Source organism: Anguilla anguilla, chromosome 6 (assembly GCF_013347855.1).
Source record: "Anguilla anguilla isolate fAngAng1 chromosome 6, fAngAng1.pri, whole genome shotgun sequence".
Lineage (NCBI taxonomy): Eukaryota > Metazoa > Chordata > Actinopteri > Anguilliformes > Anguillidae > Anguilla > Anguilla anguilla.
The window spans coordinates 17959007-17977740 of NC_049206.1; the positions used below are offsets into that span (position 1 = coordinate 17959007).

Below are 18734 nucleotides of genomic sequence, written 5' to 3' on the forward strand. Positions count from 1 at the left end.
TGCACTGCATACTGTGGTGGTATATACTTGTTTTTTAGGCAGATTGTACAGATTATCTTTTCCTTGAAGTGACTTCTGGCTTCCAGTAAGTGGTAATGTGCTTTCAGATGACAAATGCTGAAAATAGCCATGTATGGGCTGTTTAATGGTATCAGCAAAAGCTTTTGTTCTGTGCAGTGGCATGTCCCAGGTCTGGTGGTCGACTGACCATGGCAGGTTGATTCAAATGCCTTTGTGTTGAAGTCCAGATTCCAGGTCTATGTTGGAAAATGTTCAAAAGTTCAAATCAAGTAAAGTGGCAACAAACTGCCTTGAACCTAAAGAGCTTCTGTTTAAGGCTTCTTAAACTGTGCTTTCAAATCCAGGTTTGGTAGCTGCTTTTTACAACCCTCGGGCGCGGATACAATAGATACATGCAGTTTTATGCCATACTACACAGAGCAATGATCTCATTTGTAGTTTGGACCAGGAGAAACCTTCCACTGTTCTGTGTTCCTTATCCAACCACTTTGTTCAGCCTGTCGATGACCTCTAGAATACATTTTGAGTTTTTCATCTGTCATCTATTTATTTTACTGTGGGTTGTGTGGCCCTCATTCCATTGTTTTTTTTTTCTTTACTGGCTCATTTCTGGTATGTTTATTTGGTAACGAGAGACTGATTTCTGTTGTTTCATCTGATGTATCAACAGCTATTTTTGCATGTATTCTTAAAAGATCCTAGTCTCTATTCCCCCCCCCCCCTCCTTTATTAGAAGCGTAACTAGGGATTGTTGACAACTAGCATGTAATTAATGATTTTAAAGTTTAAAAATTTGAAAATGAACCGAGATGTCCAACCAAACATTGGTTAGACAACAGGGACACCAAACAGAAAACGGACACCAAATTGGCCGCCAAAAAGAAGAGTCCCTGGTCTGTTTTTGCAGGGAATGACATAACATTCTCCCCACTGCCCCCAGTCTCTTCGAAGAAGACCCAGTCTCCATGCCTTCCGCTGGGGCCCCACCTCCTGGCAGACATCTGCTAGGCTTCTCAGCTGTGGACAACGAGAACAGCAGAGGTCTGGAAACACCTGGAGCAGACGTCCCTCAGGCCGCAGAGAGGTATTTACACGTCACGAGTGCAAGCCCAAGGCCAACTCCCCGGTTCAAATCGCCATGTTTTTTACTGCGTGCACCGGCTTTATTTTCTAACCTGCTCTGAAATGCATTTGTGGCCACGTCACAATCCAGTGTTTGTGTACTTTGTTATGTTAAATTCTTGTGTTTTTTTCCCCGGTTCCCATCTGGATACGCTTCCTGGATTCGTTTAGTTTTCTGCTCATCTGCATCCAACCAATCACAAAATACTCTGAAAAGGAGTGTAATCCTTCAAAAGAGTATTTGACCATGAGATTTTGTCATGGAATCTGCATCTTCTCTGCAGTTTTTGGCTTTGAGTTACAAGGACAATTGTGCCTGTGTGCTTTGGAAAGTCCTGTTGCGGTGCAGGCTGTTTCCAGACAAGGAAGCATTACTTAAGAAATCCGATCTCAGCATATGGGAATTTAAATGACGGTAATTTAGCGTCTGGAAGTCACTCTGCCTGGGATTTGCGGATGGTCTGAGTTGCCCCCTTATGGTCCACATAAGGCTGGAAATACATTTTACAGTGCAGATGAGATTATGTAACCACTAAAAAGTACAAAGTCTTGTCTCTAAGCTGTGAAATTTCCCAAAAGTTTGAGGCACACTGATGTTTCACACACCTGAAAGATCTCGATCATGCTGAATTCCGGCCTGCCTCAGGCATCGACCGATGAACCCCAAGCTGTCGAGTAACATGGCTGGGCCCCATTTATTCCCCATATGTAGACTCCGGTTGTTAAACCCGGACTGCTTTTGGTCACCGCGAATGTGCTCCCTCACACATTGTTCCACCAACAAAGTTTGTTCGATGAGCTTTTTCTCCCAGGAGTCAGCATTCACCACTTTCTCCCAGTAATTAACTGTACGGTGCACCGTGCGATTGGCTAAGGTTTTCCTTTTACACAGGCCTTACTGTGACCTTATCCTTTGGAAAGCATGGGCCAGTCTGAGCACCAAATCTCGACTGTCTCTGTGCATGCTGCTGCTCTTCAGTGAGGGAGTTGGCAGGGAGTGCTATTAACACGTGGAAAATTGCCTCCAGATTGAAAGCCAAAGCCTTCCAAGTAAATGCGGCTCTGGTCCGAACACATCCCCCACTGGGTCCAGCCTTGCCAAAGGATGCCGGCCAGAGCAGATGTCTGCCCTCAGCTACTCGCAGCATGGAAAAAACTAGTTAATTCTTTCAGGACATGTGATGGTCCTGAAATCCTGGTCTCCTCTCCACCTACAAATGGGTTCACCAGGCGAGACACTAGACACTTTTTTTTTTAACCCTTGCCACGATGCTAGTAGCCATTTTGCTAACCTCACACTCCAAATAAAAGAATCAGACCTTATTTCTTTTATGGCCGAATTCAGCAACATGAAGGATGCAAGTGGCATGGTTCACTGTTGATTTGCACCTCAGCAATGTTATGAAAAAGCTTAGGCTTAGGCTGGGTTTCTTAATCGGTTAATGTCTTCAAGTGCAGGCCCACTTTGTGGTTGTGGTAAGTGACTTTGCTGATGTTGACTGAGATACTCAGGAGTCCCTTTCCCAGTTTGATTGTGAAAATGTGGGTGGTACTCCTGTCTGTGCACAGTCAGCTCTGTGGTATTTGGTTAAAAACCACAGTTTTGACTCCCTCACTCTCTTCTCCAACTAGTCACTGTATAAATCTGGACTTGGGAATGTGGAAGATAACCATCAGGCTTTCACAGCCTTTACATCATGTTACATTGTATTACATTACGGCCACAAAGCAGATGGTCTTATCCAGCATTATCCAGAAAGCAAGAGCAGATTCAGTTGCAGAAAAGAAGAGTTAACTCAGAGCCAGTAACAGTGCAAACAGGAAGTGCTACAATCAACCATCCTGAGAACAACCTCATGGTGCTTTTTTCTCTCAGCAGCAGTGCTCTACCAACATGGATGTACAGTGCGGTGGAGGTGTGTAAATGAGCGCGTTTCTCCTCTCTGCAGGTGGGACCAGTCCACTCCCGAGGAGAAGGCGCTAATGGTGGTGAAGAGGGACCCACTCCTCTTTGGGGTCCCCCGGCCTTGCCATCCCTCAGTCAACAGAACCAAGGCCATCAGGTAAGTACTCGGCATGCTCACCGCCTTCACCCTCGTTGGTTATCACTTGTGCTCCGCCCTATTAGATGCAACAGCCGTGGGCCTCTCAGATATGCACATCTGGGCTATTAAACCATGGATTCTATGAACTAACCAGATACGCAGCTCCATATCATTATCATTGAAAGTTCCGTTTGTCTACTGTGGAAGCAGGAACATTATGCATTATGCATCATTTCGATGCATCCCATGAATATTCGTGAGATCAATTTCATTCCAAAGGTCCAACCAAATCAATAACAAGAACAGTTGTTTATTTGTCATGGTTAATTTTTCGTCCATATTCCAAGTTCATGAATAATGAGAAATACAATGGTCTTGAAAAAATTGGTTTCCAAAGGTTGGATGTAGCAAGTCCAATATTATGTTTCTGGTTTTGCAGTTCTATTGTTCAATACCAGTGCCATCTTTTGTGATTTACTGTAGTTTGGTTTGGCTTACATTTATTCCAGGTATTTTATCATCCCTCACTGAAAAGGGCATCAAAAACCTTCAGTAGCACCTCTAAGATCACTGTGCCAAACAGAAAGACAATATATGATCCCCCATCTCCTTTAAACCATCAGGAGAGTTCACCAGCATCTCTCACACCACTTACTGATCTCAGTGACAAACACAAAGAGACTATATCAGCAGAGTGCTATACTATGTACATCTCTGCTGCCTTGGATGGGGCTGTTTTAACCAGTGCTCTGTGTTGTGATCACCTCCTTAGACTCGCCAGTGAGCTGCGTGGCTGGGTCCATCGCCACGAATCCGAGAGGGTGAAGTCCAGCAGGCGGCACAAGACCAAGGCAATGCCGGTACATTTGGTAGCCTCTTGACTCATGCACTGACCTTGAACTCACTGACATAGCAGTTCATTCTATGTGATATTTTGCCATTGCCAGCAATAACAACTATATGTCCACAAGTCATTTTCTATGGTTAGGATTTGATTGAAACTTTGCCTCAATAATGGTTGGATGGTTGTAAAGGTGCTTTAAGATAAGTGCAGTCTTTCTACCTCCGTATGCTATAAGAGAACTTTGTCTGCCTTTCCGGAAATGTCGTTAAGTCTTAACTTTGAGGGTTTATTTTCATACGCCCTAGAATTCGGTTTGCACTTAGGCCATGAGTGCACATAGGGATATATTTCAGTGACGTTGAACATAATCCAACCACTTTGAGAATGTAAACAGAACTGTCAGAGGAAGGGTATTGGCATTTCAAGCACTTCATTTTCTTTCCGATTCTGTGGCCAGTATTTGTGCGAAAGCCACCAGTGGGGTCTGCAGTAATGCTGAGTGATCAAATCCATTCGCACCAAGCGGTGCTTCTGGAACCATTTTGCGACAACAGCTTGAGTAACTCAGCGATGGTTTTAGCTGTCGTGCTCACTTTGATTCCTTTTCCACGTCAGTTGGAAAATTTTGCCCCCTGCCTCGTGAAGTGAAATGAAGTGACAAGTCGGTAATCAAATCCACGGACGTTCTTCCTTTGATTTGTATGTTTCACACAGAAATGGCCTTTGTTTTTGTAACAGCAGACTGTGTAGATGATTTACCAGTTTCAGTCAGAAATTTGCTGGGTTTTTAAAAATAATGATAAACAATGAAATCATATTCGGTTGTAGCCATTGTTTCTATACTGTCAACTGTCGACAGCCAGCTTTTTCCCTTCCCTAGGCACTACCTAGTTGGATGTTTTTTTTATCTGTTTCAGCACAGTTTCTTCTCACACTGCTTAATGAAAGCTGTGTGATGAAGCTCTCCTGCAGATTCAAAATGTGGTGATTGTGGCTTTTGTGATTTACATTAGTTGTCACTGGCAATTTGACTGTGCTTTACAGAAAAAAGACCTCTGCAACCTAAGAACAAATTATACAGCCGGACTCAAGCAAGTCTATTTTGTATGCAGGAGAACCAACAAGGCTTCTTTGTGAGTCTAGTGAAGAACACCTACAGGGCTGTCATGGAGGGAATCGATGAGTGTGTGACTTAGTTGTTTCATGCAGATTTAAGATTTGTTCCTTATTTTTGAGTATGGAGAACAGAGACTCAGTGACCTACGGACAAATGATATAGCATGACTGTCACAAGATTTTGTACATTTTGTACAAAGGAGAAACAACAAGACTGCTTGGTGAGTCTTGAGAACAACTGCTGGGCTGACCTGGAAGGGAACTGACGAGCAAAGGAACTTGCCTTCAAAACACCTTTGGCTTCATTGACCAGTGGACTCATGATATACAGTAGCTTGTGCCTTTGAGTATGCCAGGGCATTGCTAATTTTCTTCCTTAGTGGTGTTATGGAAAGATTTGGAAGTCTTCCTGTCCAACAAACATGTCACTGCTGGATGCCCTAAGTATAATTGGGATCGGGAGTTTTCAGTATCTCCAGCAGATTGAGCAATAACTTCAATTTGCTTTGTAAAGACATTTGCATGGATGTAATATTACAGCGAAATCAAGCTTCAGGTGTAAACACCACGTACCACATTTCCAAATTATTTACAGGTACATCATTCTTACATATCTGCAGGCTAAGCCATGCTAACAGCCAAGCAGAGTTCTAAGTCTATAGATATAATACTATAGCATTATCAAGAGAGAAAAGGATCAGCAGAAACTGGGCTTATAACCTAAATGTTTCAGGTTTGATTTCCAGGTACGTCATCTTACCCTGGAGTAATGTACTTAACCTGCACTACTTCAGTATATATCTAGCTGAAATAGATCCTACAGTATGTAAAAAATACAAAAGGTGTGTAAGTTGCCCTGGATAAGAACACCTCCTAAATGTCTGTAATGTAATGCAATGCAAAAAGGATAAGAGGCTGATTAGAAAGGGAAAAATCAGCTTGTCGACTTGCCAAAGTAAATTTGTTCCTCTATATTTAAGAATGAATATTAATGGGTATCACAGATGGTTTAACCAATGGTTCCTTATTACACAGTAAAAACCGTCCATTAAAAATGGATTTGAATTGATTTTGAGGGAAGGCAGTCAGGCTTTCTGCCATGTTTCTTTCTGTCTACATTTGTGAGAGGAAAACACATTATATTTGTATTTTCATGTTTTTTTTTTTTTTGTTTCTGCATTTTATTTTTACTGTTTATTTATGGTGTTTTATTTTCATTTTTCCTCTCATTTTTGAATGGCAAGGTATGCATATACTGCCACATGTGCTGTGCTGCTCTGTTCCATGTGAAGAGCGGTGTCGCTGAGCACATGCGCCTCTCTGATACACTCGCCTTTGGGCCAGTTACTAAGCAGAACTATGGGAGAGTTAGTGTTCATTGGATGATTTGGGCATCACTCTCTCATTACCCATAGCCTGTAGTTGTCTGGTGGGAATTAGGAATTCTGGCCAAGTTGCTGCCTTGACAGGTCAAAGCCCCATCCCTGTGGCCTATGGGTGACAGCCAGCTAATAATGTAGCCCAGACTTAACACTATTTTTCATTCATATCCATAACCGCCAGACTAATAACAAAAAGATTATACTGGCTTAAATTCCTGACTCAAATGTTAATAACACCGCCCTCACTTTCTCTCAGTTTTTCTCTTGTTATGACTGACCTCAGATTTCAAAGATTAGCTAAATTTTGTCCTATGGTACAATAATGAAAAAGTAGTATATTTTGTGTCAATACCTGTAAAATCCCACGTCCAAATATATGGAATATGAATGTTAAAATGTATTGCATATGTCAAAATATGTCAGTCATTACCTCTCATCGGTGTGTTTTTATACATACATATTATACATTTCAATATATGCAGTTTTGGTGTATTAAAAAGTGCCTCTAATTATAATATTTAAAAATGTTATAATGCACATTGTTTGCTTATAATGTGCACATATATGAAAAGTACTTTAAATGTGTATTCCTTATATTTCTATATTCCTTAGTGTCTTTGAATTTTATGGCCATCGTATATTAGCCATTGGCCCTGCAGGTCTGCACTGTGCTGAAGGTCTTGAAATATGTTCCGTTCATCATTTACAGCCCCCCTGGGCAAAGGTTAACATGCAGCTTTTGATGGTGATATGAAGAGCAAAGAGGAAAAACTTATCAAGAGGTTGAAACTCCTGTACATTAAAGCAGTAATTCCAAACACAGTGCTTCATGTGGCGAGGAGTCAGCAGGGACTCTGACTAGCTACCAGGAGATGAATTCCGATGTGAAGTGGGTGAATGTTTTTCACCGTTAGCACAGTATTTTCTCAGCTGCAGCCTTACAGGAAAGGCTTTGGATGGCAGCTCGGAAAGACGACAACTGGCCAAGGAGAGGATTTAGTCTGATGCACCAAGCCCCTCCATGTTTGACATTTGAATTGTAGCCTGTTGGTAGTCTGATGTTCCACTCCTGTGTGATGTGTGGTGCGAAAAATTAGTTAAAAGTTCCACTGGTGTGCGCAGATGTGCCACCTATTAGATTTTGCCTGTAGAAGCTATGGCTTTTAGCCCCTGCTTTGTGTCCACATGCAAAAAGGGTCTTGCTTGGTAACTAGCAACTTAACCTGTTTTCATATATATTTGTATATTTCACATAGTCTGTATCGCTAGTCATAAGGGTTGGGCGTTTTAGCCATTCGTTTATGGTGCAGGGTAGCGTATGTCCAATGTGGGGCTGTCTCAGTCAGTCTCCATGTATTCAGTCTCCCTCTGTCAACATGGTTGCTGTACCTGAAATGTTCCCTGGATGAAGTGTTTACGAATGATTTGTAAATCCTCTGAGGCCAGAGAACAGGTGGCTTATGAGTGAACTGCGAGTCAGTTGACTTAAGTTATACTTTATTTGTTTGCTTAGCTGAGGGCCTCCTCCAGAGCCTCTTATACAGCTTACCTTGCTCATAGTTTCCATTTATCCAGCTGGATGATTGCTGGAAAATAAATCAAGATGAAGTACCTTGCTGAAGGGCTAGAAAGTAATTTCTAGACCCAGGATTCGAACCCACAAAATTCTGGCTACATGACCAGTTTGTGGGGTTATGGAATTGGGGAGTGCAGCTCTCTCTTCAGTCATTTCTCCGTTATTTCTATTACTTTAGAGGGACAATTAACAGTAATGAACATAGCAGCACTTGTGTCATTGACACTGCCATATTTACATAGACAGCTTTTCTATCAGTCATTTCTATCTGTAGTCCCATAGAAGGTGAAGAGCTATAGAAATAGTGATGAAAAAAACCCACAAACTACAAATGACAAGCATTAAAATGACATTATACAAAAATGAATCAAGATCCAGAAGGAACATTCATACGAGGACAGAATTCAATAACATTTAGCCAGATTGTTGTGCCTAGTTATAAAAGGATGGTAATTGGTGCTGCACCCGATTTCTAAATGTTACATCCTCCAAAATTGAGAAGCCAACTGAGGAAAATCCGACGTGAGAAGGTCAGTGCAGTTTCTCTCTTTTCTCCAGCCATGCCATCCTTTCTTCTCAGAATTCTCGCTGCCTCCCAGTTGCCCGGGTAATATAAAGAGCAGACAGCAGACAGGTTTTTTTCCCCTCAGTTTCCCCTCTGTAAGACTAAAGGCCGACCAATCTTCTGCCAGACAAGGAGATACAGCATTGGTCATGCTCCCACAATGACTTCACAATCTGTGTTTACTTTGGATATTGGGGTTTGTGTGCAATCAAGCCACCCATGGCCTGGAGGGGGACTACCAGACTAGCACACATTGACTTTAGTGCAGGAGAGCGAACGCTTAACCCTGAGCGAAATGTCAAACCTTATGAGGACAGTAGAATGGTATGGTAATGGTAATTCTGAGCTTCATTTCTGTAAATTCGCCTGATGGTATCTGTTCAGCTATTCACAGAGCAACAACTCTGGCTGGCATGTGGTGGGTGGTTTCTGCATTTTAAAATTTTTTCTGTGATCGTAACTTCTTTTATTGGCTTGAATAATATAACATTGTTTTCTGTCTGTTTTCCTTTTTTGTTTTTATTAGAAAATGTTTCAGTGTGCGACAAGGCTGTTGTGACACAGCATAACTATAATTTTGCACCAAAATGTATCCATTTAGTAAATATTAATATAATTTTAACGGATGTTGCGGGGAGCAGTGAGGGACTTTTTGCAGAGGTTGGATATTTATAATTCTATGCAATTGCATGCCTGCTATAAAAACAGCTTAATTGCCCAACCGCAGACAGTAATTGCAATATTATGCAAGAGGACTGTGTGGGTAACCTACTCTAGTGTGGAATTATACCATTTATATGCATATTCCATCATTATATAACATTAATGAGCGGTTTCTGTAAATCAGTGGTTCCGAAAGTATGGTCTGTGGGCCTAATTCAGCCTGTTTGAAATTTCCCACTAGCATGGAAAAAAATCTACCAAATCATTTTCACATGCCGTGTGAGGACAACTGAAAAGAGAGTTACTGTATCTTTATGTGGAGACTGGTGGAGGCCTTCATGCACTCAGCTTAAATGATCAAAAACATAATGTGCAACCACACCTACATTTACATTTTGGAAACTGGGAGTGTTTGCTTAAATACCATTCCTAGGTATTAAACAAAGCCATTGGTAAACTAGCATATGGTAGCTAGCACATATCGCTACCTACCAAACTGCTCTATGTGAGATTTATGAAATGCAGAAATGTAACAGGGATGCCAGGGATTGGAGTATATTTCTTAGCTTGTTATCTAGCTTGCTATTTGGATATCTGTCCCTGAGTGACATGGGTTGATAGGGAGTTAGGTACATTTCTGATTAGATAACTGAAGTTCCCCTCATCTTCATTGCTGTCTCCAATCTGACACCCAGCACTGGCTGGTTGGTCAGTGGAAAACAAGCCTATGAAATACACTGAGGGTTCCAATGAAGATGTTTTTCTTCTAGCTTCTTCCTCTAGGCAATAATAATCTGTAATTCGCCCTTCTGTGAAAATGTTTGGGGGCCCTTTCCTTGGTTCAAGAGAAAATAAAGATCTCTATGCATTCCAAGAGTGGCTTGTTTGCACTGCATAGAAGCCATCTTCAGATTGACCCTCTTCTACTCCCTCTTGTTCTCTCCCACAGAAGTCACTGCCAAAGAAGTCTGAGGTTGTTACAGTCCATTACACCGAAGTAACTGAAAAGTGAGTAATTATTTATGTTGTACAAAGCACATATGCGAAATATAGTGTTTAAGTGTATTCAAGTAGGTTTAGAAAGAGCAGAGTAGTACAGTCAAGTCTAAGTAGCACTCTTTTATCTGTCATCTTTTTTTTTTTTACTTTAAAGCGGGTATACTTTTTAAAGCTATCAAAATATACTTGGATGTAATACAGTATATTGCTATGATAATGGGACTTGCAAAGATGAAAGCTTGGAAACTACTATTTTCAGACAGTATTCTGAAATTCCAAGCCCTCGACTGTCTCTCATTCATTAACCTGCATAACTGTTGCACACAATAGCATATACACAGACACCTCAGGTATATGTATATACTAGTATGATAGCTTATACTTGTTTTGGTCAGCAGTTTGATGTAAGACAATAATTAAGCCTGCCCACTTAAAATATCAGCTTATTGTATTTCATCCTGTTTTAGCAGCACTCTATATTTCCCACTGGCTATGCAAAGCATATTTTTAATGCAAAAAAATTGTTGTTTTAATCAATAATAAAGAAGCTGCTGCTATATGCTCTCTCTGCTTAATCCCACACATACTTGCATGCCTCTGGTGTGGTTTCTTGCTTTTCTCTGGAAATCTTGTATTAAGGTCATTTTGCCTGTGGCTGGGTTCTTGTTCACTCAGCAATATCACTTGCCAAACTCTCCCCCCTTTGTAATTCTGCAATGTGACCAGATCGCAATGGTAGCCTGTACAGCTCGTTGACAAAAACAGCAAACCAAGCATTTTTGCAATTCCATTGAAGTCGCTTGCCCTCAGAATAGTAATGTACAGCTTATGATTTCAGGACAATACACTGTCAGCTAAAAAAAAAATGCAGTTTTTGTCCTAGCTTTATATACAGTATACTGCTGTTCTACATACTTTGTCATCACAAATAATATTGTGAAAACATCTACATGTTTATAACAGATGAAGAGAACAGTTAGTGACCTTAAGCCACTCAGCATTGAGTTACTGTAAGGGGCTGTCCTCCATATTCAGTGAGGACTCTCACACAACAAGGTATTAATTATAAGAAGGATGCAGGAAAAAAACAGGAAATTGGACCCAGGGTTAAGAGCGAGAACAGTAAAATTATCATAATTTTTTGCTAATCTAATAAAGTAAAGATGGCGAAGAATATAATGCCATTCTGGGATTTTGAAACAAATTGTTTTTGGTCTTGCACATCTTCAAACTTAAGTTAAATAATAACTGATTTTCATTTTTTTTCTGTATCGTCAATATATATATAAAGACAAAACCCGATCATGTTTCTGTCTAACCAATGAATTTATCGTACAAACAGTTAATGTCAATCTAGCCAATGCTGATATATCAGAAGTCAAAGAACTCCATTGTTGTCCAAAAAAGTATTAAAACAAGTAAAAGAGACGTACTGTTGCTTTGCTCAGCATAAGTCACCATTATGAAGAACCTGCCCTTGTACTTTTTTCTGAAACAACTTTAGAAAGTTACAGCGATCACTTTTCTGATATGTAGAAAGTAGTTTGGCGCGGCACCAGAATACTGAGAATAGTCCCCATCAACTATTCCCCAGTCCCCACCCACTTCTTTTGCACTTATACCTAATTTCACTGAGTAGATACCCATTATACATTGTGAGGATATGCCTGGCTCTGAGACTTTATGTCAATTGTATCAAGTGGTTATGAATCTGTTCAAATGATTTTGAATACAGTTTAGAATACCTTTGTGTTCTAAACTGTCTTTGCAGAATTTGTAATCTTGAGTAGAGTTGAATCGCTTGTAATGAGTCTACTTTAGATTCCCTAAAGTGAAGTGTTTCCAGATTCATTAAGCTTTCTTGAAGAATGCACTGGGAGGTTTTAAACACTTTGCCAACTCCACCATCCGCTGTCCCACAGAAACTCAGCAAGTGAGCTGCAAGTGTACTACGCTCGCCACGGGAGCTACAGCGACTTCTTCGAGGAGATTCAGCGCCGAGGGGACACGTTCTACGTGGTGTCGTTTCGCCGGGTAAGGAGAGAACACCGGTTTGTGTTTGGAATGATCATTATAGGTTGAAATAGACTGAGCTTTTAAGAAAATTGAAGAAATCTAATTGCTGTTTGCAGTTTATATAACAAATTAGTTTGTGTTGGTTTCTGGTCTTGTCTCTGCTGTTTTTGGAGAACTGTTCCTTTTGTTATTGGCTTAGCCAATAAAAGAGATTTCAGTTCAAATTCATTTATCCACCCATCCATTATCTATAGTCGCTTGTTCCTGGTCAGGGTCAGGGGGCAGGGGGCAGGGGGGTGCAGGAGCTTATCCCAGCATGCTTTGGGCGAGAGGCTGGAATAATCACCAATAGTCGCCAATCTATCGCAGGGCACACACACAATTCACTCCTGCACACATACCTATGGGCAATTGGCCTACCTGCATTCAACCTCCATGTCTTTGGACTGTGGGAGGAAGCCGGAGTAGCCGGAGGAAACCACACGGACACGGGGAGAACGTGCACACTCCTCTCAGAAAGGCCAAGGCCAGGATTTGACCTCAGGACATTCTTGCTGTCAGGCGACAGGCGACAGCCTCTGTAGTTATTTTTTAAATCAAATAAAAATAAAATATATAACAAAATATAAATGAAAATACATTATAAGTGAGTTCATTGGAAAAAAAGATAATAATGGCTACATTCAAAAATAAATGGAGTTATAAAATAATTTAGAAATTTATAGTGACTTCACAAGTCACTTTCCGTTTTGTAATCTGTATCTCAGTAGGGACAATTTGTAGTTCAGTAAGATTTATTTTTTATTATTTTGGTTTTTCAAAGTAATAGAAAAATTTTGTTTGTTGAACCAATAAAATTTATCAGCTAGATGATGATCATAATTAGATGCACATTGGTATTGCAGTAAGCCAATGAGCTAAAGTGGATTTTCATAATTATTTATTTATTTTTTATTTGTTTTAAATGGCTGTTCCCCGTATATTTCATTCTCCTGTTTGACATATATAATTCTGCAGTGTCTATTAGGAAAGAGATCTTCGATTAACTTAGGGCTCAATGTAAATTTTTTAAAAGCAAACATACAGCCCTAATACTATATTATTACTGGCACGATTTTTAAGTTCAATGAAATCCTGGACCTATCCTTATTTTTTTCTTCAAACTTGCTGAAATTTTCCAGTAATCTCCAAAGGTGTCACCACTACATTTTCCCAAAGAGCAAACTTCCATGCAGACTTTAATGAGGCTTTAATGAAAGGAAAAACCTCTTTCAATTAGGTCATAAGCCCTCCAGCAAATGTTTTTTGTATTAGGTGATTTTTCGTTCAAATATTCGAGCCATTTAAAAATCATTATAGCTTGTTCCATCTTAAAGGTGCACCCAGAATTTTGATAATGAGGGCAAATTTTGCCCAGGATGATGTTAACTGTATGTCATCTTTCATGTTTTACTGTTGTGTTAGTTGCGAACACAATCAGATCCCAGAGGTGTGTGCGTGTGTCTCACAGGGCTGAATATACATACATTATTTCTATTGAGAAATCATTACATATCATCAAAATCCAGAGTTACTTTCTAAAGGGAGTATGTAGGGTCATTCAGAAGGAACCATCCTCGCACATTTGCAAAGCCACCACAGACCCACTCCAGTCTTTTTGACGAGATGTCAGGGTTTGTCTGTCCTCATTTGTTCTGTCAGCTCATCGCAGCATGACAGTGTCATTTTGGGCATCTGTCTGCCCTATAATCACTAATGGTTACAGTGTTTCTTTAAAGGTTTTTTTAAAGATATTTACACATGAGACTCATCCTTTGCTTTTTAAACCCTAAAAGTATGAACCCTGAAAGTATGAATAGTCTGTGGGGGAAATCTTTGGATTACCTTAGTACTGCACCCATGAACACCGGGCCTCTTGGTATTGATCTAGCCTCATCGTCATGGCAGCAGATGCGCACATATGAGCAAGGGCCTTTGAAGAGAGTTCAGAAGGGCTGCTCATCTGCAGCCAGGCCAGTTCCACACAGCTGAAGGGAAAACCAGAGCGGGGTCTGGATTTCACTGTCAAACCCTGCACTCGGAGCCACATGGTGTGGTAATCACAAGCAGACCGTATGCAGGAGGCTGGCCCTAATCACCACGTGGGTGAAAACCTAACTATGAAAATTTTGTTGGGTATCGTGATCAAGTTAGAGGGTCACAATCCTATGACCCGCGTTTTTCTGTCATTGCGTATTGCTGTTAGCTGCTCAAGAGAAACGGCACATTTTCCATGTGACCCCAGAAATTTGGATGGTTTTAATGATATAGAATCTGTTAGCTTTGAAAGTGTTAAGGGCAGTTTAACACAAGTTATCTGTTTATTTGATTGCGGACGTTCCTCTCTAATCTCTGTCGGAATGTTTGAATGGTATTTTGGCCCTCTGACAATGCTTCTCGCTTCTCCCTGTCCTGATATCCACCGTCGGCCGTATTCAGTTAAAGCTGCAGTGAAGGCCAACTTGTTAAGAGAGCAGCTGCATAGAAGGCAGCTGGTCTGCTTGAGAGAACTGGCTTCCACATGTTCCACCACCCAGGTTCTGAAGTGCTCGGCTCTTCTGGGCTGATGTTGTTTTGAAGGGTTAAATGAGAACCAGCTCTCTCTATTTGTCCTTTTGAGTGTAGTTGTCCCACTTATTTGTCTCAGAAAGGTTAGAAGACTCCCTTTCCCCCCTGCGTCATGTATCGAGAGACAAGCAAGCTATGTGGTGCAGGCACATTATTTACATTAAAGCGTGGTACTTTCAAGCTGAAAGATGCAGAATCAGTAGTGAAAGGAAATATTTACGTCTGCGACTCTACTTCTCGTTTGAACGTCTGAGCTGGGGAAGACCCTGTTGAAGAGTTGATGTGTTTTCGGAGTCCTTGAATTCCATGTGTAATCAGCCAGACTGTTATGTAAATTTGTAACACAGACTGTAAAGACAATCCAGTTGGTCAACTCCATATTGTTTAATGTTTTATGTCTCTGCTCTGGAAGCTGAAATGTTCCAATTTGAATTGAGCATCTGTGTCTTATTTGTATCTTATGTATACTTACGTAAGGATAGATAGATACTTAATTTAATTCTTACATATGAAATTTGCCAACCAACTTTTTTTTATTCCTGTGGCATACAATAGATGCCCCTTTGGCATGCCTCATGAATATTCACCAGTTTTAGAGGGAACAAAACAAACCCAAGAGACAACCATCTGGTTACCGTAAAGAATCTTTGGTTATATCAGTGTACTGCATCTAAATGCTGCCCAGTAAAATGTAGCCTGGCTACTCATTTTCCATGATCTCTTCCCTGACAGTTAATGTTTTATTTTTTATCTGAGAGACATAAAACTGTTGAAAGGAACAATGATGCGGCATTGCTATATCTGGTGCCTACTGGACACAGTCCAATCAATCCTGTTGCCGTCACTTCTCTCCCACAGTTTGTCTGATGCCGTGGACTTATGCCTCGGCCTGGTTTCAATCAATATGTGCCTTTAACTTTGCTTTACAAATGCTCATTTTTTCCTGAGAAGTACACAGTTTGGCAAATTCATTTTGGCGATTGCCAAAAAAAGGGGGAACATGTTGATTGAATCCAGGGATTTACGTTCATGTCTAATAATGCTGCAGGCTGTTTTGTGGGAATGAAGGAAAGATGTATGTGCAAACAGGAGAACTCCGTTTGAATCACACCAGTTCTTCCTGTGAAGTCAGATTTAAGGAAAATGAACGGCAACTTCCAGCAACAATGCCAAGTTTTGTAATTGACTTGGCTTGATTCAGACAGCTTCATCTTCCGTGTAGATTGGAAATTATGTTTGGGTTGTCCTCAGGGGTGATGGGTTAAGTGCTGGTCCCCTGCCCTAAAACTGTGAGAACGATACTGTATATTTTGCAAGCATATTTCACGTACTTATCCAGTTTTCTTTCCTTTCATTTTTTACATCATTGTTTATGTCTGATTTCTGCGCCATTTGACTCGAGAGCAAGGGAGTTATTTACCGATTCTCTAGTGAATGGCCTGCTGCCAGCCAGAAGACAGAGATGGATATAAAATTAAGGCTAATTAACCCATGGCTGGTCCAGGTCTCTTACAGCTTTTTCAAGGATGCCTGGATTAGTGGGTCTCCAGTGGCTTCTTGAAAGACATGTTGAGGCAGGTTTCACTTGATGTGAGGCCCTTTTTTTTAGTCATATCCCAAACGAGAAATGGCTGTTTTCCACTTCCTTTTCTATTGTTATTTGTAGTCTGTTGTTGTTTAAGGATTATTTGCTCTTCTGTTGTTCTGCACTTTTTTGGGTATGTCATTGCGCAAACAAGCAATTATCACATCTGTACACGGGACTATACTAATGGTTTCATTTATGATTTATGAATTATATATAAGCAATACTTAATGTTATTTTCGCCATTTTTAGGATCACCTTCTCCTTCCTGCTACCAACCACAACAAAGGAAGTAGGCCAAAGATGTCACTGGTGCTACCAGCTATGAATCTAAATGGTAAGTTCTGTATGATCTAAATCCATGAACTGGTTTTATCTTTTCCTTCAAGACCTCATATGCTGAGAAGCCTCTCGTAAAATAGCAGGATTCGTAGATGAAAACGTAAGAACTTGATTTGCTCTCCATATGGGGCAAAAGACAGGCTGTAAGGGTCTCTAAAGTGAGGTGGTGTGTAAAAGCCTATGTATTTCATCTGCCATTTTCTGAAGAGTTTATTTGGAACTGAAACCTTAAAATCATGCAAAATAAATTGATTATATGTGTAGTTCTTAAAGCTTGCTGTTCAGATTTGCATTCCAAATCCAGGACCACTAGTGTCTGTGTGAAACAACACTGAGAACATGAAACAATCTAGGGCCACAACACATGAGGATCTTGGTATGCTAAGGAGATATCAAGTGCTTTTCTTGGGAAGGTGTGAGAGAAAATGTTTGGGTAGTACAGCTGTTGAATTTTGACAATTTAGATTATATGTCAGTAGTTTACAATATGACAGTGTTATCAGTTTGGTTATACATTGTACATTGTTATTACTGGTTATGGCTAGCTTATAACACCATTGTGTGGTCATCATGGCATATAGGTCCAGATAAGTGTCACTGAAATTTGTATTTGGAGTCAAATGATTGGTTATATTATTTCTGTATCTCTCCGAAATACAAAAAGGTTATACCCTGTTCAAATCGTTGCAGTTCACCAATGCAACAACTTTTTTACAACAGCCAATTTCTTGCTAGATATTTATAGTTTCTTTAATTATAGGTTAGAAAATTGATGTTGCTTCTATGAGAAACAGATGAATTTTGTTCTAGATTCAGATTCAGTAAACAGTGACTCAGCCCTTCTTCAAAATTTCCATTTTGTGGATACATGCCTTTTGGTTACATGCCAAACCCCTCAACGTCCACGAGACTGCCTTGTTTATGTTTTGTTTGGTACTTCCTTCTTTTGACATATGGGGAGAAAAGTTTTAACTGAGTATGCTGTATGTGATTAATTTGGTGGATTCACCCTTGAAAGCCCCATCAAACCTTCTCAGTCATCATCAAGAAGATGAAAGTTATTGAGCTGAAACCTGAGGTAATACTGGTTAGATACCATTAGGTCATGTGTAAGCAGTATTTATGATCTCTTGTTACAACTGCTAATCTGGGTGCAACTGAGATGATAACATTGTAAGTGCTTTGATGTGAACAGTCATTTAACACATCATTTAAAGCACACTCACATTGAATGTTATATTACTTGATGCACAATGGGCAATAGGCATGCTTTATTTTTGTGCACAGAATTTAGCTGGAGTTTACATTGTTTATGTAGCCCGAAAGTATTTGATTAGCATGTTAAACAGGATGGCGTAGCTCAGGGAACATAAATGGCTGTTGTTCTGAGGTGTTGTTAGGAGGGTAGTCAGTTTATTTTCTGCTATGCTATATTCAGTCTTGGAAAAATTACCAGTTCAGTGGCTGCTTGGAAAGAGGACAATCTTCATTGTTTTTGGCTTGCAGAATTTATAATGTTATAATTGTGGTGACCTATTTTTGCCCATTATGAAAAAAGGTATATATTTGTATAACTTTTTAAAAATACCTGCAGGACGAAGCTTTTATGTGAAGCTTTAATGTGGACACAGTGGCACTGTTTAAAACATGTCTTGTACTCACAAAGAATGCAGCACTTTTGAGAGTCTTCTTTCCAGTTCTGGAGGATAGATTAATACATTATTATTCATGCAAAACGGAATAACCCAGTTAAAACTGAAACTTACTGAAGAAGAAAGAATTGGTCATTAAAAACCTTGAACATCAGATTTGTATGCCTGATACTAGAGATGAAAACTGGTGGCTGGTTGA

At 40.2% G+C, this 18734-nt stretch overlaps 1 protein-coding gene across 1 annotated transcript in view; it reads left to right on the forward strand.

The window, feature by feature from the left end:
- LOC118230021 (cyclic AMP-dependent transcription factor ATF-6 alpha-like) overlaps positions 1–18734 on the forward strand; it is a 41196-nt gene that overhangs the window by 16369 nt on the left and 6093 nt on the right. Inside the window, exons 10-15 of the mRNA XM_035422695.1 lie at positions 962–1105; positions 3093–3206; positions 3961–4048; positions 10284–10342; positions 12256–12367; positions 16794–16878. Of these exons, the coding sequence (XP_035278586.1) occupies positions 962–1105; positions 3093–3206; positions 3961–4048; positions 10284–10342; positions 12256–12367; positions 16794–16878 (602 nt within the window). The remainder of the gene's footprint in view (positions 1–961; positions 1106–3092; positions 3207–3960; positions 4049–10283; positions 10343–12255; positions 12368–16793; positions 16879–18734) is intronic.